General features: G+C 41.4%; 1 protein-coding gene across 8 annotated transcripts in view; it reads left to right on the plus strand.

Moving 5' to 3' along the window:
• The window catches only part of CDC42 (cell division cycle 42), a 46,775-nt gene extending 27,592 nt beyond the window's left edge, over positions 1-19,183 (plus strand). For 7 of the 8 annotated variants that reach the window (XM_037880992.2, XM_043531585.1, XM_043531583.1 and 4 more), the window contains 4 exons: positions 4,835-4,907; positions 8,628-8,737; positions 8,850-9,047; positions 17,760-19,183. In XM_037880992.2, the coding sequence (XP_037736920.1) occupies positions 4,835-4,907; positions 8,628-8,737; positions 8,850-9,047; positions 17,760-17,849 (471 nt within the window). In that variant the 3' untranslated portion in view covers positions 17,850-19,183. Of the gene's footprint in view, positions 1-4,834; positions 4,908-8,627; positions 8,738-8,849; positions 9,048-16,219 lie in introns of all 8 variants that reach the window. The other variant, XM_037880994.2, reaches the window with a different exon arrangement.
• Positions 19,184-22,141: the final 2,958 nt, after the last annotated feature.

Here is a 22,141-nt window from a genome sequence, read left to right on the forward strand (position 1 = left end):
TTACTATTGGTACAGAGGGCAATCCTTTGATCTATCCATGGCACCAGAGGTGTTCAAAGTGCTTAGCTGTGGTAATTACTTGTCTTACTCTACCTGAACCTTTGGCTCATTCAAGCGTGACTCAGCCAGGCACATGCATGCATACTTCTAGGTTGACATCCTCTGTTGCAGACTCTTGGTCTGCAAATAAACAAATAGTATGCTTGTTTTATACTGGAGGATATCCTATGAGGAGGAGCAGTTCTGGACCCAACTCTGGCAGAAGCAAGATCTGAAAAGCCATGTCTGTCTTAAAGAAACCCTGTCAGGGAACAGTGTTTTTCCTCAGATTGGTGTCTTTGTTCACATATGACTATAACTGGTCACCTACACATGAGGCCTCTATCACACTGCGTGTCCTAAATCACACCCTAAAAATGGACACTTTAGACACTCTCTCCACCAATTCTTCATATCCTAAAACTGCTCAGATGGTGGGTGCCCAGGGACAATGTAATGAAAGTTTCCTTCAACCCACTAGCTTCCTTAGCAGTTATCACCACAGATACTTCCAAACTGGGCTAGGAGCCCATTTACACAAACAAGAAGTCCATGGCCACGTAAATGCGCTGGAATGCAGAGGGATTTGTTTGGGTCCTTGTCATAAAAATAAAGGGAAGGGTAACCACCTATCTGTATACAGTGCTGTAAAATCCCTCCTGGCCAGAGGCAAAACCCTTTCACCCGTAAAGGGTTAAGAAGCTAAAATAACCTCGCTGGCACCTAAATTACCAATGAGGAGACAAGATACTTTCAAATCTGGAGGGGGGGGGAACAAAGGGCCTGTGTGATGCTTTTGCCGGGAACAGATCAGGAATGCAGACTTATAACTCCTGTTAAGTTAGTAAGTAAGCTAGCTAGAAATGCGTTAGATTTCCTTTTGTTTAATGGCTGGTAAAATAAGCTGTGCCGGGTGGAATGTATATTCCTGTTTTTGTGTCTTTTTGTAACTTAAGGTTTTGCCTAGAGGGATTCTCTATGTTTTGAATCTGATTACCCTGTAAGGTATTTACCATCCTGATTTTACAGAGGTGATTCTTTTACCTTTTCTTTAATTAAAATTCTTTTAAGAACCTGATTGTTCTTAAGATCCAAGGGTTTGGGTCTGTGTTCACCTGTACAAATTGGTGAGGATTTTTATCAAGCCTTCCCCAGGAAAGGGGATGCAGGGCTTGGGGGGATATTATGGGGGAAGACGTCTCCAAGTGGACTCTTTCCCTGTTCTTTGTTTAACACGCTTGGTGGTGGCAGTATACGGTTCAAGGACAAGGCAAAGTTTGTACCTTGGGGAAGGTTTTAACCTAAGGGGGTAAGAATAAGCTTAGGGGGTCTTTCATGCAGGTCCCCACATCTGTACCCTAGAGTTCAGAGTGGGGAAGGAACCTTGACAGCCCTAAAGTCACTTCTGCCATCTCTTCAAGGTCCAGTTGTTCAGATGCTGACAGAAGCACAATGGCAGTGAACGTTCTGAACAAGCACATAAGAGAAGTCTTTCCCAAATACTCTGCAAAGAAGCCCTGATTTTTTCCCACTGGTGTCTTGACCATCACATGCACCTAGTGGTTGGATTGCACTTGACAGAAAAGATTCAGAGCAAGCATGAGTGGTGTGTGAAATAATCAGAGATTGTTTCAGATAGGGATTGTCGAGCAGAGCCCTTTGCTTCCATAGCAAATTCAAAGTTATACTTTCTTCTGTTCAGGGAAAATATTGCTGGTGAATACCTTCCTCCGGTACTTCCTCCCCTAACGCCCCTACTAACTCATCTCACTCCTGTGGTCGTTCAAAAGTTATGTTGACACAGAACAAGTGTCTCCATGGCTTCAGGATGGCTAAGGCATCACTGACAGACCAACCTTATAGAGCAGTCACGGGAACTGTGCTGGTAATTGTTAATGCCTTTATTTATATTGTGCTAATGCCTAGAGCAGGGGTGCGGAACCTATGGCCCGCGGGCCGGATCTGGCCCCTTGTTCATTTTCATCTGGCCTGCGGGCCACACATGTTCAGCTCACCTAGCGGGGTGACACAGAGGCTCAGGGCAGCCGGCACTCGCAGTTCCAGCCCCGCAGGTGGGCACTGATGCTCCAGCCCGTGGGGTTGGGGGCACTGAGACTTTTGGCCTCTTCTCTGTGGGGCTGGAACCGTGAGCGCCAGCTTGCCCCACCACCGGGGGGGGAAAGCCCTGAGTCTCGGTGTCCCCCTGCAGGGCTGGAGCCATGAGCACCAGCTCGCCCCACTGTGGGTGCGGGGGAAGCTCCAAGCCTCTATGTCCACCTCCCTCCTATTCCCCCCTGCCCCCCGGGGTAAGTAAGTTGAACATGTGTGACCCACCATCTTTATTTTATTTTTTATTATTTTATTTATTTTTGGTGAGTCAATGGCCCCGATACAAAAACGATTCCCCACTCTTGGCCTAGAGGCAAGGACTCCATTGCTAAGCACTGTACAAACAAAAAGACAGTCCATGCCCCAACGAGCTTACATTTTATCAACTTCCTCTGTTTTAGGATCTCCTATACTCCAGAGGTATGATCAAATTCTCCATCCCAATTTGGAGTTTCCAGACTTGACAGCATGTATCATAGGAAGCCGGCTTCCACAGAGCTAGCTTACTCTCTTCAATTTCAAGCAGTCTTGCAACAATCTAGGAATTCCACCTAAAACAAAGTTACACTAACACATGAAAGAAATTTTCAACATGGACAAGTCACTAATTCAGCTGCAGTACCCCTATCATCCTTCAAAATCAATCTGGCTGCCATATCAGGTTCTCATGCTCCAGCACATGGAGTTAGCATTCTTTCATCCCATCACTTTGATGCCTGAAAAGTCTCAAACGCTTTCCTATTGCAGAAGAACCTGTCATCTCTCTTTCTGGAACTTTTAAACTCAGTGCTAACAAAACTGATGGAACCACTAGGAAAATGCTCTTTCCTGCCTGTCATCCAAGGCAGCATTCTTAATAGCCATCACTTCTATGAGAAGGTTTGGTGAACTTCAAGCCCTGATAACTGACCCACCCTATAATTCTGGTGTGAAAGGACAAAGTGTTAAACCATACCCAAAGTTTATTCTTGAAGTGGTTACAGATTTCTCTTCTACTGAGAGATCCAGTAGAAAGTGTTACCCACTGGGCCTTATGACAACGTGCATAATATTCACCATGATGACCAGCAACGTGAGTACAGGGAATACTCATCTGTCCACGTCTGGTTGACCTACTTATCAGGTATTTCAACTATAGAGCATACAAACCGTTATGGAGTTCACTGTGAGGATACTCAGTGGCACGCTGCCTAATTGTTGACCACCCAATGCCTACACATACTGTAATTCACCTGGGAGTAGTACTTGACCCCAAAGAAGGAATCTGCCAACACTTCAGATTACAGAAACTCCATTTCACCATAGATAAAAATCAGATTATAGAAGAAAGCCAAAACTGGGGCCACTTCCCCTTTGTGGGAATGAGGGTGCTGCTTATAATTTCCTGGGCCTTTTCGAAAATGTGGTGGCTATAATAGTGTCTTTTGTTCACACAATAGCCCAAGAAACATTCCTTCATCGGGAACCTGGTTCAGATATCTTCAGATCAGATACCTTTCTTTCAGTGGTAGATTTCCCAACCTTTTGAAAGGATGTAATAACAGATATCACGGCAGGAGTGCAATTGGGCAGATAGTTGCTGACAAAGGAAGTGGGGCATTCACATGCAGTTCAGACCTTTAGCAGGATGTCTCCTATGATAGGCACCATCTTGGGGGGATGAGAATATCGCTAGGAATCTCTTAACATAGGGCTGGTGGTCAAGAAAAGAAAGTTCAAACTACATCTTCTGCAGCTGAGGAGACTGGCTGTGGTTGCAGCAATGCTAGTCAGTGTTGGGGGATCCACAAGGATGAAATTAGATAAACGTGAGAACAAAGGTTCACAGGGCAATAATAGTTTTCCAGAGGCCACAAATGATTAAGTCCCTTGTCATGTGGCACGAACCCTTAATAGACATAGCTTAGTTTATGCTTTCTCCAGATTTTAGAATTTCACTGTCACAGAAGCTCATAGTTGAAAATGTGCAACTACATTGTAGACTTGGGGGAGATGCGTATTTTTGGCAGCTGAATAGGGTAATTAAATATTTTGGTGCCCGGAAAGGTAGGGAAGGATGGGTGTGTGTAGGGGCAGGTGGGTGGGCACTGAAGCTTCTGGTATTAAGAAAGGTGTATATTTCCCTGCCATTTTGGGCAGCAGTGACTCTATTTGGAAGTGGAGTGCTTTGAATGCCCCACTTCCTTTGTCAGCTACTAGCTGCCCAGTTGCACTAGTGCCCTGGTATCTGTTTACTACGTCCAGCAGTAATGGAGGAACTCATGAACTTAATTCTGCTAAAATGATCGCAAGTGAAATGGTTAATATTGATATTTTAAATTGTGTTCCAGAGTTCTCACTCCATTGAGATACTGTTTCAGGTCTGCATGCTCAAGTAGATTTCCCTTTATAAATTTATACTCCAATCATGTTGGAAGGATTTTTTTGATCTATATGGGCTTAACTTTTTTAAATGAAAGGTTAGATTGACATACTGTTTTATGACAACTTAATTATTCTTTTCTCTGGGACCATTACATAAAGCGCAGTTTGAAAAATCATGTTGATATGCTGTCTTAAAATTAAATATTTCTGGAGCAGCGAATTGAGAGAATCTGAAAGGGGAGTAGGAGAACCCATATTGGACAAAATGGCTTGTTTTTATTCAAAACTTGTTTCTTGCTTCTCCCCCCCCACCCCCCTCCAGGTTTTTGATAACTATGCTGTAACAGTGATGATTGGTGGGGAGCCATATACCCTAGGATTGTTTGATACTGCAGGTGAGAATGTTAACTTTTCTGTATTTATACTAACTCGTAACATTTGGTACATTTTAGGTATTAGTTATGCACAATCAGTTCCTTGAAGAAAAAACTATACTAGTATGCAATAATCTATCTTGCCAGCCATCATGGCAGACTTATCAGTTAATAACAATTTTCCAATTTTTTAAAGGTGACTTGGTAGGGGTGTGTGTGTGTGTATACACACGCATTTTTTTTAAATTGAGCTTTTTTCTTTATCTTATGCAAAATAAAGAGCCTGATTGGCTTTTATACTCTTTTCTGCCTTTTTTAAATCTTAAAACACCCCAGAGATGTCAATTCATTCTTCTCTGGTTTTTCTGGAGGATCTCTGGTGGGGCTTGAATAAACTAGGATAAATGATGTATCTTTAAAGTTTTTAATTTAATATATTTTTAAAGTCCTATCTACATTAGAGTTCTAAAATGTTCGCTGTCACCTTTAAAAAACAAAACTCATCTTGGTCTAGGTAAACCCTGAGATGACTGAAAGATATTTGAACAAAAACCTTTATTAGACAGCTGGGAGTGTTGAATCTTGAACTGCGGGTTCTTTTCAAAATGCTAGCCATTGAAGTTAAATAAGAGTTGTTAAAAGTTCCTTACTAAAATTCCTTCCTATTTGTTGCATAACTTTCATTCTCAAGTCCATGTGGTACAGTAATTTTACTAATTTTTTCAGTAGCCTGTCTTCTGGCCTAGATAAAACCTGAATTTGTAAAGTCAAAAATTTGCTTGTGTTTAAGCATCAACCTATCATGCTGGCTTTATCTGTCATGAAGCAAAATAGGCAGGATAACATGCCCAATGTTTGAATTATTGTTCATTAAAGATGACCTTCAAATAAATAAATTTGGGTGTCGCTCAGTTTTGGCTGTTTTTTTGATGGAGGATAAAGGCTAGAAAGCTTTTATATTTTAAAATGTTTTGTTTTTTGTTTTGTTTTTTTTTAGCCTCAGTTTCTAGTGTAAGGTCTACACTGAAATGCTCTAGGGTGACTGGACAATCGGTGCTATTATATACAAGAGTGACTAAAAATTCCATCCCCTTCTTGTTCAACTTTCAAACTGTTTAAAACTTTTGTTAGTCCCTATTCCAATGCCTAAAGAATTCTTGATCTGGAAAAAGGGTTCAACAGTGAGGTGGCAAAATTTGCAGATGATACAAAATTACTCAAGATAAGTCCAAATCAGACAGTGAAGAGTTACAAAGTGATCTCACTAAACTGGGTGACTGGTTAACAAAATGGAAGATGAAATACAATGTTGTGGAGGCCAAAAGTGTTAACTGGGTTCAAAAAAGAATAGATCCATCAATGGCTATTAGCCAAGATGGTTAAGGATGCAAACCCATGTTCTGGGTGTCCCAAGCCTCTGATTGTCAGAAGCTGGGAGTGGACAGCAGGGGATGGATCACTCAGTGGCCTGTTTTGTTCATTCCCTCTGAAGCGCCTGGCATTGGACACTGTTGGAAGACAGGATACTGAGCTGGATGGGTCATTGGTCTGACCCAGTAGCGGCATTTTTATGTCACTATGAGGTGAATGAGTGTGAAGATACTTGATGCTATCCAAGACCGTGCTTGTCCCAAAGAGATTGCTCATTGTCTGTCTTTTAGATAGACTAAATAGGAACAAAACACACAGAACCAGGGGAAAGCTGCCATATAACAAAGCCAAACTGACTCTTCCCAGTTCTGTTCTTCGTGAACCTACAGTTTCAGCACAGTATGTAGTAGATTGATTGATCCTTAACTATGTAGCACAAACAGCATAGATGGGAGCAATGAGAAGTAGTTCCAAAAATACGCCATGATTCAGATTCAAATAGTGGGGACATTAATGACGTTTTCAGTTAAGTTTCTGTATTACTAGAAACACTGAAAGGAAATGAGGACTTCTCTTATTTAGATCAGTTTATGGGAAAAGTTTGTTGATGCCATTAATGCTATAAATATTTTACAATTGTAGAGCAAGTCTTTGACTGCATGTTAATGAGAGAGACTGGAGCTGTTTACCAGCTCAACTCTATGCTAGGTCAATTGTACAGAAAATAGTTAACATCAAACAGCAGTCGTTATTTGTCCATGTTACAAAACCCAGTATAACTGATGTCCTTGTTAAATATCAGTAATTCAGTACTGGATGGGCCTTGGAGACCACTTTTTTTGCCACTAGAGGCAGTTCCGTATTAGAACTGATTTGCTGAGGATGCATTCGTTGCTGCTTGTCTGTGCTGCAGCTATCTAGAGATAAACAGGTGACTTTGCTCTCTCAATCTGTGAATCCAGTACCTTTTTACACTTGACCGTTTCTTAAAATCCTTCTTTAAATCTGCACGACGCTTTCAGAAAACTAGCCTAGGAGCTTAAATTTGTAACTTTGCTAGACACTAAAAGTAATAATTTTAATAGACTCTGGATTTATGGTTTATTACAACAATCTGTAACCCATTAAATCTCTTTTTGTCCTATGACTAATGGGGTGTTAACGGGCCACCTCACCTTAAATGTTTCCTTAGTTTAGCGTAGGTAGTCACAAGGTTGAACAGATAGAATATATTCTATTTAGCTGTGATACTCTTAGCACCTTTCCCAGTCCTGAGGAAGAGCTCTGTGTAGCTTGGAAACCTGTGTCTCTCACCAGCAGAAGTTGGTCCAATAAAAAAATCTTCTCTCACCCACCTTGTCTTTCTAAAAAGAAAAGGCAGAGATGTTGATCACTTAAGATTAAGTACCAAACTATTGAGTTAGGCAAAATCTAACTGTTCCCTGCAAAGAGGGAGGAACCATCTCATAGCCTTGAAGAAGTGAGCCTTGTGGCATCCCTTTAGATCACATCATCATCCAGGCCCTTCTTGGGCCTTCTTAAGGCATTTAAGGTGGTGCTATCATATGATTTGGATCCTTCATAATCCTAACTACTCCCCCTTAAATCTGTAGTTTCTGTAACAACACTATTATCAAATAGTCTCCATCTCTGCTTCACTTTTATCTTTAATTGATAAGGCCTTTATTCTGTAATCTGCATCTGATATTAAAACAACATTTTCTCACCACTCTGACTTCATTTTTTGTATCATTTCTGTAGCTTCATTTTTTGCTTAGGCTTTTTACATGGGAACAATGTGCGTTGGTGGCACAAGACTTTTTAATGAACAAAGATGACTCCCAGCATGCTGTTATCAAATTTAAGCAACTCTTGTGTGTGGACTCTGCTGTAGCTAGAATTTGCAGAACTGTACAACCAAGAGTAAAGAATTCTAGAGTTTGAAATACTTATGATTTGAAACTTAGTTATATATGGGGATTCTCTGATTCTTTTTTGTAAATGTTGTGCTTGCATCACTCCAAGGGCATAGTTAAGGTAGTTTTGATGGGGTATTTCCTTCTGAGCGTGGTGGTGATGCGCTGTGTCGAACTGGATGTGAAGACCATGCTTTCTATAAATTGTTGATTTTGGTTGCCTTGTAACATATTTGACATAACTAGATTTCTGCCCCATTATGTGGGAGTGGGCGGTGGTATTCTCTTATGGTTAAGGTTAAGCAAAATGTCTTTTTATTGGAATACAAATTGGATATGCAACTCTTCACCAATACATCCTATAAACATTTGTAATTTGACTAAAAGAATCCTTCTCTAGGAGAGACTTCTGAAGGCTCCCCTTTTAATGCTGCTGTTTTTTCTTTTTTTCTAGGACAGGAAGATTATGACAGATTGCGACCCCTCAGCTATCCACAGACAGATGTGTTTCTGGTTTGTTTTTCAGTGGTCTCTCCCTCTTCATTTGAAAATGTGAAAGAAAAGGTTTGTCATATCTTTCTACCCAAAACTGGAGCTGTAGCAATGCTTTAGGCAATATCATTTGAAATTGTCTTAGGAACTTGAATAGTAACAATACGTTCTTTGTCCCTTTTAGTGGGTACCTGAAATTACTCACCATTGTCCAAAAACCCCTTTTCTGCTTGTTGGGACCCAAATTGATCTTAGAGATGACCCCTCAACAATTGAGAAGCTTGCTAAGAACAAGCAGAAGCCCATAACTCCAGAGACTGCTGAAAAACTGGCCCGGGACCTGAAGGCTGTCAAATATGTGGAGTGTTCTGCACTTACACAGGTGAGAATCGTCCACTAAACATCTCTCATAGTTGTGTTCACTACTTATTTTTTTTTTTTTCCCCTCCTTCACAGCTGTGGAGTACAGCTAAATAGGGCATGTTAAAAGGTGCGAGTGCTCTTTCTGCTGGTATGGATGCAAAATGGCTGAGCAGAAAGGAAGTTTCTGAGGAATGAGGGATTAGAAGTGACACGAAGAAAATCCTAGCATGGAGAGTAAGCAGTCTAACTAGAGGATGGGGATTTTGTGGTTAGAAGAGGGATCTCATGCCGGGGTTTGTTCTGTGTTGGAGGAACTGCAGTGTGGTGTTAATTATTTAAAGAGCACATTTAAATAGGAAGCTGTGATCTGGATGATTTGTGGGTTAGGACACAAGATTAAGTTTATCATTGGGGAAAGCAAAGACTTTTTGCCAAGGTCAGTTTTCCTCCCTTTAAAGAAGGTTAAATTAATACACGCCCCTCCGCTGCGGCTCTCCCTTCCCCTCCCCGCCATGCTAATAACCTTATAGCAGTCTTGAAAGTCTTTCCCTTCCTGTGCAGCCTATGGTGAGCTGTTTGCCTGCCTCCCACCAGAAGTCTAATGTGTCACCAACTAACAATGAAATGGCAACTCTAAGACATTATCCCCATCCACAGAAATGGAGATAAACAGTGGCAGCTATTTATTTAAAAAAAAACAAACTCCAACATGTTTAACTTTAAAGCCAGTGGTGATTTAAGGCCAATGAAATTGGAAATCCTGTGGAGGTCCTAGAGAGTAGGTCAGCTTCTTTAATTACATAGACCCTAGTAATTTAAAATCTTGGCATGCTTGCTCTTAATCACATAATTATGTTAAAATATTACTAATCTGACTTGAATCCACAGAAAGCTGAAAATTGAGAGTTGGCGTCTTATGTCCCTGCCTTACATGCGTGGGGAAAGATATGAGATACAAAATGTCATGCTTTTCTCAGTTCCATGAATTGTCTTGGCCCAGTATCTGGAGTATGAAGCCTTACCTCAGTTTCCTGTATTCTGTGAATCTTGCCTTAACCCCAAATTTGTTGTTCACAGACTTCAAGGCCAGAAGGGAACATTACGATCATCTAATCTGACCTCCTGTATAATGCAAGTCATAAACACCCCCAAAATAATTCCTAGAGCAGATCTTTGAGGAAAACAACCAACCTTTATTTAAAAATTCAGTGATGGAGAATCCACCTTGACCCTCTGTAAATTGTTCCAATGTTTTTAATTAGCCTCATTGGAAAAAATTATGCTGTAATTGTCTAGCTTCAAGTTTCAGCCTTTGGATCATGTTATACCTTTTTCTGCTAGATTGAAGAGCCCATTATTAAGCATTTGTTCCCTGTGTAGGTGCTTACAGACTGTAAGCAAGGCACCCCTTAACCTTCTCTTTGTTTAAGCTAAGTAGATAGACTCGGAGCTCACTCACTGTCAGGCATGTTTTCTAATCCTTTAATCATTTTCGTGGCACTTGTCTGAACTCTCTCCAATTTATCAACATCCTCCTTGAATTGTAGGTACCAAAACTGGGCACTGTATTCCAGCAGTGGCTTCTCCAGTGCCAAATACAGAGGTAAAATGATCTCTGTGCTCCTCCTCAAGATTCCCGCGTTTATGCATCCCAGGGTCACTTTGGCTCTTGGCCACAGTATCACATTGGCAGTTCCATGTTCAGCTGATCATTCACCACACCCCCCAGAGTCACTGTTTCCCAGGAAGATTTAAATCAAGGTTTTCTGCTTGCTGATTTTTAAATTGATTTAAATCTGTGATTTAAATCATTCCACCCTGTTTACAACTGTACGCATGCTGCTAACCAGGTTCTGGTGCATTCTTGCTGAACAGTGTGTCCAGGGATTTTTTTTCTTACCCATGGCAGTGAGATTAGAGGCAACTCCCCCAGTAATCCATGGCATGGACTTCAATTCTTTTACTTACCTTTTGCACGCTTTGAGCAAATGCAAGATAAGATCATTGTTTTAAATTACATGCAGCACTGACAGTTGTTGGAGTAAGAACTCATTCAGTATCAGAAATTCAACATCCATCAGTTGTTACTTCCAGATATTGAAATAGAAACTACATACTCAAAATTTTGCAGGAGGAGAAATTTCCATATTTCCTGGAGCTCTGTTTCTTGCTTTCCATATATTCTAGAAATGGTAGTTCAATTTGTAAGAAACTAACTTTTGTCTCAGACCATCTGGAAGCTTTTTTCCTCAGGGGCTCCATCCTCTTCCGGAATTCTACTAATGCACATCTTGATGATGTCTGAAGATGAAAGCAAGCAGGTCTTTACTTGGGAGTCCCAAATGCATGCAAATTGGATCCATTGGTAATTTTACTGCTATCCAATATGAGGTTTAAAATTTGTGACCAGTATAAAGCAGTGTTGGCTAATGAATAGAGCACTGGCCTGGAAGAGTTGAGTTCTGTTCTGGCTCTGTCAGTGGCCTGCTGGGTGATGGTGGGCAAGTCATTTTTTCCCCCATCATTAAAATAAGGATAATGTGATTGACCTCTTGTAAAGCACTTTGAGATCCATGGATGAGAAGCGCTATATAAGAGCGAGATGGTGGTATTGTGTTGACATTCCCATCAATGGGTAAAGATGCCTTTCATGCCTCACCTCTTGTGTCCATAGATTGCTGCTGTTCTACTGTCTACTCCTTTAATATTAAATAGAGTAGTTAGTGGTTTTTCCCAGGGCTTTCGGAAAAGGGGATGGATAAATAGCTCTTAAATGTAACTAATCCCCTGAGTACTAATACCTTGTTCACCAAAATTACTGTTGGTGGTTAGCTGGAGTAAACAAACTGTTTACTTGTGGTCTTTTGTATGACCCAAATATACTTTTGTTGTGCATCTCTAAACTTGCCCAATAATTCTTAATGGAAAAAATTGTAGGTCCACCAATTCTTTCTTCTCTTCTCCATCTTTTTAATTCCCTGTTCTTTTTAATTTGCCCAGCCCCATCTCTTCCCTATTCTTTTTAATTTGCTACTGTATCTTTATTTTTTTGTTCTGTTTTTTTTCTTTAACTAAATCAGCCCCAGCCACTGAACAAAAATTTACATTCCCCGAAGCCTACAGAGGGAAGCTAAAGTTCCTAGTTAGCTTCCACCTGCTGATCTATTGTATGTGAGCTAAATGTAAAAGGAACCTGACTTTCCCTGGGTAGGATTAGTCTCTTTCCTTCCTTCTAGGGAAACTCATCAAATCTGGCATCAGGGAAATGGACTAGAATTGTATAGTCCTTGTTGGTTTCCCTTTTCAATGGATTCTATATGTAAAGTGCTTCTCCACTGCTGGCAGTGTCATGGCTAGTGACAGACAACTGATTGGGAAACCTGGTGGAGTTGCTTCCATGTGGCTGACAGAGACAATGCTTGATGGATGGGATTTAGTCTTTTGAGGGGAAAAATAAATTTCAAGCTCCAATGTTTCCATCAAAGTAATAGTGAATCATAGGCAGATAAGTTCTGGGACTTTGATGTGAAGATAAACGTGCACTTATCTGGTACACACCTTGTGTTGGCTGGATGAGTCTGTTGTACAGCATTGGAGATTCAGTGACAGAGTTTCACATAGGAGGTCCAGGGTTAATTTATGGGTGTCTCTCCTGATTTGAGAGGAAGGGTAATCTTGTGGTTAAGACTGTTCCTAGCTCTGCTAATAGACTTCCTTTGGTAAATCAGCACCTCAATCCATCTGTAAAAAGAGTGTAATGCTTCCCTACGTCATAAGAGGGTTGTGAGCTGCTTAGATACTAGTTATATGTTGCTGAAAAAACCTATCATTTTTTTCTTTAAAACGTGCCTTAAAAAGTAGGTGTTCGTGACTATGAAGAGGCTACTTAACCTGCTTTTGGTCTGTTGTCTCCTCAGTATATCACTTTTACAGCCTAATCTTTAAATTGTCCTAGATTTATTGAGCACTGAAAGGCTCTATTTACCCTAGACCATGGAGAGGTTTGAAAAATGTTTTTTTTGTTTGTTTTTTTAAACTGGTTGTCTTCCTCTTTCCCTGCTAAGTCAGACTTCAGCATTGTTAACTGACCATTTTGACACATCCATATTCAGTCTGAGTCATGTTTTGAATAAGGATTTCAAGCAAGGCTCTTAATGGACTACCTTTTTTCTCCATGTCAAAGACCCCCTTGATTTGAAATCTGTTTTCAAAGTAGTTGCGTATCTGCCCTGGTGACGTTAGTCACTTTCCTTTTAATATTTTTCTCTCTCCTCTGGTTGGTGCTTTTGAAAGATCCACAGAAACAAAAGGAGAAACTCGTCCTTTCTATAAGAAATGAAAACGATTTTACACAAAATGTTTGACATATGTATGAAGCATAGAGGAGAAACACTCTTTTTTTTCCAGTTATCTTTCAGTTGTAACAATCTTAGGTGTTACCTATAACAATAATAGGCTTAAACATTTTCAGCTAGAGGTGATTTTTTCCCCCAAAAGGCGACTGTCTTCTTTTATGGATTCTAAGGTCTTTCTCTGCTAAATTGAAGAGCCCATTATTACATATTTGTTCCTCAGGTAGGTATTTACAAACAATCATGTCACCCCTTAACTTCTCTTTGTTAAGCTAACTAGATTGACCTCCTTGAGTCTATCATAGTAAAGCATATTTTCTAATCCTTTATTCATTTTTGTGACTCTTCTCTGCACCTTCTTTATCAACATCTTTCTTGGACTGTGGGCACCAGAACTGGACAAAATATTCTACCAGTATAGAATATAGTCGCACCATTGCCAAATAAAATAAAACAGATAAAATAACCTCTCTACTCCTACTCAAGATACCCCTGTTCATGCATCCCAGGGTTGTATTAGCTCTCTTGGACACAGTCACGCTGGGAGCTCATGGTGGATAATCAGCCCAACAAGACCCCCACATTTTTTTCAGAGTCACTGCTGCTCAAGATAGTCTCCTGTCCTGTGGGTATGGCCTATAGTCTTTGTTTCTGTATCGGGGCGGGCAAGCTTTTTGGCCTCAGGGCCACATCAGGTTTCCAAAATTGTATGGAGGGCTGGTTAGGGGAGGCTGTGTCTCCCCAAACAGCCAGGTGTGGCCCGGCCCCCGGCTCCTGTCCAACCCCCCAAGCCCCCCCCGGCTTCTTGCCCCCTGATGGCTCCCCTGGGACTCCTGCCCCATCCAACCCCCCTGTTACCTGCCCTCTGACTGCCCCAACCCCTGTCCACACCCCCGCCCCCTGACCACCTCCCCCAACTCCCCTGCCCCTCTATCCAACCCCCTCTGCCCCCTTACCGCACTGCCTGGAGCACCGGTGACTGGCGGCACTACAGCCGCGCTGCGCAGAGCACCGGGTCAGGCAGTGGCTCTACAGCTGCGCTGCCTGGCTGCCCAGAGCGTTGCGCCTGTGGCGTGGTGCGCTGAGGCTGTGGGGGAGGGGGAACAGCAGGGGAGGGGCCGGGGACTAGCCTCCCAGGCCAGGAGCTCAGGGGCCTGGCAGGAGGGTCCCATGGGCCGGATGTGGCCCGTGGGCCGTAGTTTGCCCACCTCTGTTCTAGATGCATACACTTGTAATTTGCTTGTGCCCATTTTATGAAGTGATCCATATCACTCTGAGTCAGTGACCAGTCCTCTTCGTTATTTATTGCTTCACCAGTTTGTGTCCTCTGCAAGCTCTAAAGCACAACTAGATATATTCCCATATACACACATTAAAAACCTACACTAAAGCTTTTCCTAAAACCAGTATTCAAAGCTGAGTGCTTTTCCCAATCAAATCAGTGGGGGAGAAATGCTTTTCAACTTGGGTGACTGAACTTCCTCCCTATGCACAGATGGTAGTCTCTGAGGAATGAGTTTTACCTTTTGTTTTCCTTTGTTTCTTACCCTGTAAATCTTTCTCTGAATTTCTGCAGGTCACACTCATGACAGTAAAGTTAGCAAGTCCAGTTAGTATAAACTGAGCAAGGTTTCTCTTCTGGTGCCCATGTGTAACTTCTTAGAATTGTATGGCAGTGAGAATATATTGTAGAATTCTTGTTTCTGTAGAGCTAATGCAGCGGTTCTCAAACTGTGGTTCAGTACCCCATTTTAATGGGGCCAGCATTAGATTTGCTGGGGCCCAGGGCTGAAGCCCAAGGAGGCCCCCTCCTCCCAGGGTGGTGGGGCTCTCCCCTCGCCCCTCCCTCCCCGTGGTCATGTAGTAATTTCATTATCAGAAGGGGGTCGCGGTGCAAGGAAGTTTGAGAACTGCTGAGCTCAAATGCATGCTTTGTGCTCATGTGTAACCCTTGCAGACTTCTTAAAGCTTTTGACTGCTTGCTTGATGTTGGATTTCATAGTGTCAAAGAAGCATTCCAATTCTAACATCATTTTTCTCTCTCCCTGTAATTTGAGTGGTTATAATACTTGCTTTAGTAATAACATAGTTGACTAACTGGAATATACCATTTTTATAGTTGGCTGTCTAAATGTCAAAATAATAGCACTGATAAGGCATTGCCTTATGTTAAATGACTGAGCCTTTACATTGGAAGAGCGGTTTACCAGGCACAAGTCCTGCTTCCATCCCAGCATGAACATGCCCAGCAATCTGTGTTGGAACTCTTCAGTTATTCAGGGGCTGAATTCACATAGCAATCCAGTAATTTCAAGGTACCACTTAAAACTAACTGCTTCTGCAGTAAGTGGGGAAATCAGCACAAGTTTGAAACTCCACATACCTAAAATGCTAACGTACCTAATATGGATAAGAAAGATATGTACCTGACCTTCCATCACAGCCACATGGGACAAGCTGCTCTTGTCTGTATGTAAAACTCGTTGGGAATGTTCAGTCTAATAGTTCAGATAGGTGGCAGCAATGATTCTGTTAAGACTCTGAAACCTGTTAAGACACCAGTATTCTCACTAACCTCTGCTATGTTTGTCCTTTTGTCCTTATGGGTGTACGTGTTTCATCCAATTGTTGGCTTTCTGTACACTTCTGTCTTGATTGATCTCCTGATCATCTAAATGGTGAATTATTTTCTCCAGGATCTACTTTGTTACAACAAAGTAAATCTGCTTGCTGCTTCTGTGAATTCAGCCCAACTTATCCTGAATGCTCTTTATCTGCTTGTTTTTCTCTAATCCTCTAACCTGGCTGCTGTTTTTTTCTCCTCCCCTCTGTCTTGTAGAGAGGTCTGAAGAATGTGTTTGATGAGGCTATCCTAGCTGCCCTCGAGCCTCCGGAAACTCAGCCCAAAAGGAAGTGCTGTATATTCTAAACTGTTTTCTCCTTCCCCTCTTGCTGCTGCTTCTTCTGTCCCACTACTGTAGAAACTTGATTAAAAATGAATAAAACCATCCTGACTGAAAGCTTCCGTGTCTCTGCTTAACATCTTAGAGCAACCTCTGTATTAGCTTTTGGACTGAAAACAACATATACAGCTCCTTAGTAAAACATTTGTGACTGTGGAACATGAACTGGACTCCTTTAACTCTTTGCTGCGTGGGTTGCCATATGTTGATAACTTTACAATTTAGGTTACTGGGGAAAAGGCCTGGGTGTGTCATTTAAAAACTGAACAACAACAAAAAAAAAAAAAACCTCATCAAGAAAGAATAAAGACATGTTTAATCTTCCTGAGCTCCAACTGGAAAAAAATGCATACTTCATTTTCTACTTGAGTCTATTGTTAACTGTATTTGCATGATAAACATACATGAAAGTGACCTGCAAGTAATGGTGTAATGTGAAGGGTTTTCTGGTTCTCCTTTGTGCAGTGAGACTTTCTGTTGCTATTGCTTTGGCTGTCTGTGCTGTAGTGGAGTATTTGTCAGTCCTTGGGGGAAGGAAATATCAATGTATCTGCTACTGCTTTACAAAGATGTTAAATTCTTGCTTTCACTAACACCAGTAGACCTCTTCATTTTAATAATTGATTCTTAAAGCTTGTTAATGTAACATGTAAAGTTTGCCTTTTAATTTCATGCTTCTGATTTTTGTCTTAAGGGGAAAAACTTCAATTGTAGTTACCTTAAATTTTGGAATTAAAAATTGCAGTTTGTATAAATGACTGATGAAGCTTTTTTTCTGTTTGCATTCACTGGCTTCAATTTAACATTTATACAATGTTATAGTACCCATTTTGTAATTCTCCCATTTGAATTCTGTTATGGATACCATGCACAGCTTCTGAAATCTACCTGGCTGCTGCTAAACATTTGGTGTGGGGAACAGAAGCTTGATTAAAATATACCAGACTGCAATCCATCTTTGCATGCTTGCCTCCTGTATAACACAGGTGTCACTGCAACATGTTCTGGAATCATTACTATTCTGTGTTCCAGATCCAGCTGTTTCATCTGAATGCAGTACTTTCTGCTTTGTCATTAGTGTGTGAAATTCGTTACCAGCAAACTAATTGTAAAACCCCCATTGATTGAGGCAATTACTTCTGTATTTGTTTTGCTTCTTATGAAATACACTAGTCTGCAGAAAATGGTTTCAAACGACTGCTGTACTATTCTGAATATCAAATACTCTTCTAAAGAACTCAGTACAGCAACACAATTTGGACAAAGCCAAGTTAAGCAAAATGACTTTCTGGAAATTGTAGATCTCAATATTTTATTCACCATTATTGGGGTTTAATTCTGCCTTGGTTTTATTTTTGTTTTTTTATAACAACCCAGAAAATGAGACCGCCCCTTTCTCTCTTTGCCCCTTTTCAGAAAGGCCTAAAGAATGTATTTGACGAGGCGATATTGGCTGCCCTGGAGCCTCCGGAGCCGAAGAAGAGTCGCAGGTGTGTGCTGCTATGAGCGTCCCTCCACAGCCCCTCTGCAAAGCTGATGTTTGATGTCATACTAAAAGCAATGTTTAAATCAAACTAAAGATACAAATTTTAAAATTTGTTTTTGCAATAATGACAAATGCCCTGCACTCCCACACTCTCCCTGTGTGAGTTGAGAATGTTAGTGTTCATTCCCAGTGCCCTTCCCAATTCAGTTAAAGACTAGTTAATTTTGAGTAATTATGTATCAGAAAATACTGATCATTACTAGTTTTTTATTTTGTTTACTGTTTCTAATTTTTGTTTAAAATCCAGGCATGCTTGTGTTGACTTTCTCTGTAACAGACTAATTCTAGGCTGTGTTACTGAAATCTTGTCGCAAGCTGGCAAGACTCTGATTCGTTGACCTTCTGGGGCTATATTCTGTAATCAGCAGGCAGCCTGGGTATGAGCATGTTTCTGACTCAGTTTTGAGGACTGAAATTAAGATGTCCCAAGCTGGTGCTCCTTCTCTAAAAGTTGCCTTGTTACCTGTCCTCGTCACTTTCCTCTGAGCAGGTCAGAAATTCCTACCCTGTCCTTTTAAGTTATAAAACCTTTGAAATGGGAGGTGAATTGTTCCTTTCTCTGTGGATGCACCATTGACTTGTATTTAAGAAAATTAGTTTATTGGTGGTGGAGGTGAGGAATGGGTCATTTTTCCCCTCAAACTTGACATTACAGGCTTTCATCAAATGTGAAGAAATAACGGCACCTTTTTAAGCACACCCAACTTATAGTTGGTTTTTAACAAGAAAAAAACAAACCCAAAAAACCACATACTTCTCTCAATCACTGAATTGCTTGGTACGGGCAGGCTTACGAATTGCCAGTATGGTGTTGCTAGGACACTTCTAAAGAGCCTGGGATGTATTAAGGTGAGTTGGGGAAGTGGTGCTAGTGGGTGCATATCCTACAGAACAGTTCAGCCTCCTTTTAGGAGGGGTGGAAAAATAGACCTGCTTCAGTAGGAAAGAACTGCAGGGGAGGGATGTCTAGTGTTTGGTGTGGCACCATAGGGACCAGTTAAGGGAATCCCCTTTATCTGCATTGTGCATGTAAGTAACCTTAAAGCCTGTAAGATGGGTTCCAGTCTAATAAGGATCATGTATGAGATCTTTAGACTCCAGTGTTAATAGGGATTTTACCAAAACTATATTTTGGCTTGCAGATTCAAATTTTTTTTAATACATGGGGAATCCTATGTCTTCCCAAATTCCTAATTCTTGTAGACTCATTAATGTTGAACCAATGCTTTTTCATGTCTAAGTTCTTTGTATATGCATTCTTTTCAGATGTATTAAACATGAAATATCTTCACAAGCCCGCCTAAGGGTAATTTTTCCCCCAGACTCTCATTATGGTTCTTTAAGGACTTGCAAACACAGCCAACTTTTCCCCTTTGAGCCCTGCTCTCCAGTTGTGAGTAGCTTTCATTCCATTCTTTACACCTAGTTCCAAATATTTATCCCTTCCCATTGCTCTCCTCCCCCATTAATGGTCTCATTTCTGTCAAGCTTGCTGTAATGCTCACAAAGTAATCCTTCCACATCAGAAAATTACTGCTGTAGCATCAGGGTCTGTAAAGAGATGTATACTGTTCGCTTACAACTTAGGGCTGTTGAGATTTTACCATTTAATATTTCATGTGTTCCAAAATCTTTCATAAATGAAAAGATGACATCTTCAGATTACTTTTTCTGGAGTGAGATGCGATGCTATTACAGAAACTCCATGTTGCTTTCTGCTTGTGCATAGATCTCAGGAAACCAAATATTGTGATGTTCCCACTCCAAACATATGTTTTGGTTTTGTTAGCAATTTGTGGAGATCACTGAAGTCTTGCAGTGTGGAAGCATTATTTTGTATTAATGATTAAAACACTTTCCAAAGAGTTTTGTTGAAGATTACTTTTGTTTTAAGAAGTTGAACAGAATTGTACAACAACCTAAGTAGTCAAACTTAAAACCCGTGTGGCTTCCAACTTTTGAGTTTTGCTGTCGGTGTTGCCACTCAGCACTGCTTTTGCAGAGTTCAACTTCTGATTGCGTAGGAAGGCTGTGCTTCAAGGTGAGTTTGTCAGTGCTGTTGAAATACTGGCCTTGACATCCAGTAAAGGTTGGGGGCTGCAGGCTTCTGACTCCGCTTATGGCAGAGACAGAGACTGGTATTTCCCGTGCTGTTCCTCAGACTCCAGAGCTGACCATGCTCCTGCAGAACATGCCAGTTTCATTGTTGGATTTAGATTACAGAGCTTGCTTAGGTAAAAGGCAGGCAGTAAAGCAGCAGTACCCAAACTTTTCCTGTCGTGCTCCCCTTCCCCACTTGGATTCTGTCTGCACAACCAAAGCTTCCTCATCAGAGGAGCCTGGGCTGAAGGCAGAGCTGGGGACAGGGAAGGAGCTGGGGCTAGAGGTGGAGCTGGGCTCGGGGCAGAGTGCAGCTGTGACTGGGCTCGGAGCACTTCCTCCCTCCCCTGTGAGTGATGGCTTGTGCCACCCCGCACGCTTACTGAATGTTCCTCCGCACCCCCCTAGGGAGTGCACCTCACAGTGTGGGGACCACTGCACTAAAGTGACTTACTGAAACAAAGCCTGAAATGGAGGAGACACGTCAATTTCCATTGTTCTTCCTGAAGTAGCTGTTTTACTCTGTAAAGCTGTTGCTCTGGCTCATAAGCATCTCATTTTTCACCTGTGTACATCCTCATGGAGGAACTATGTATGCAGCTAGTTGGCTGGTTGGTCTCATTCAAGACCAGTAATGTCTCTTCATGTACCATCTCCCTCTCAAAAAGGGATATGCCAGTCTTCTACCCAACCCCAGCAACTTAGCTAGGAAGAAGGCCTGCAGTTCAGACTTGGCTGAGTGCCTAACTTCTCTCTGGAAGAGAATGGTGATGGTATTTGATTCATGGAGAAACTTTTGGGTTTTCAAGGGACTGTCTTGACTTAGTTCCTGGGTAGGATGAATTATCTAAATTGCAAAACTAGCTTGCAAACCTTGTGCAGAGGGCCTCTGCTAGAGGAAGGGGGAAAAAAGGGTTTTGCTTAAATGTAATCAGTTTTCTCTTTTGGAACCCATCTGTCCTAAAAATCTACAAGGCCACCCCCAGCAGCTGGCACCAACACCCAAAAAGTCTTTATACAAGTTGAATGTAGTGTAGTAATCTGTGGACTCTATTTGTCAGGCTCAAAGTGGTAGTAGGGGAGCTTAATAGAAGCATGTTTACTACATCATGTTGCCTCCTTTGCTTAGACTTTAAATAGGAGAACAAATGGCTAGATCCCCCAATCCCTCCCTCTTTGACAACAAATATCCTCCTATATGAGTAGTTTGTCATTGGGTAAAGTGGCGGGAGAGTAATTTTGTGGGAGCATTTTATTAAAACACTACTAGCACTCTGTTGTTCAAGACAGTAGTCTGTAGTAATGTATCTCAATGGCCTTGAATTTGCCTGATGGTGTCCTGGTCACAGATTGTACCTGTATCTGACTTCAGGCCACAGCATTCCATAGTCCAGAACCTGTGACTTCAGGCTGATTCTCCTATTATCTGTCCATTCAGAAAAGAGAATGCACTCAGAGGTTGGAAAGTATGCTCACAAGAGGTGGATTAGAGCATCCCCAAGAACGTTAGTCTGCTTAACAAACATAGTTAAGAGCAGAGTCCTGGTTTCATATAAAGTAGTTGCCTGTTTCAAAGAGGCTACATGGTAAAGGTAATTTACTCTAATTTAGTAAAAAGAAAAGGAGTACTAGTGGCACATAAGCTTTCGTGATCTACAGCTCACTTCATCGGATGCATCCGATGAAGTGAGCTGTAGCTCACGAAAGCTTATGCTCAAATAAATTGGTTAGTCTCTAAGGTACCACTAATACTCCTTTTCTTTTTGCGAATACAGACTAACACGGCTGCTACTCTGAAACCTCTAATATAGTAGTAATATCAGATGGCTAGGGGCTGGAGCTGAGGCGTGGAAAGAAATTCTATTCCCTGCCACACTTCCAGTGTTTCTTAGCAGAAAGATCTTGCCAGTGAACAGATTATATTTCAACACTATAATAAGAGACAAGGTAGGTGAGGTAACATTCTTTTATTGGACCAACTTTAGTTACTAGAAAATCTGATTTCCTTCCCCAGACCTGAAGCGGGCTTTATGTAGCTCAAAAACTTGTACCTTCTACTACCAGAAGCTGTTCCAATTAATATTGCTCCCTCACCTATCTTGTCTTTCTCATGTTCTGGGACTAGCATGGCTATACCAATGCTGCAGATGCT

Source organism: Chelonia mydas, chromosome 18 (genome assembly GCF_015237465.2).
Source record: "Chelonia mydas isolate rCheMyd1 chromosome 18, rCheMyd1.pri.v2, whole genome shotgun sequence".
Taxonomy (NCBI): domain Eukaryota; kingdom Metazoa; phylum Chordata; order Testudines; family Cheloniidae; genus Chelonia; species Chelonia mydas.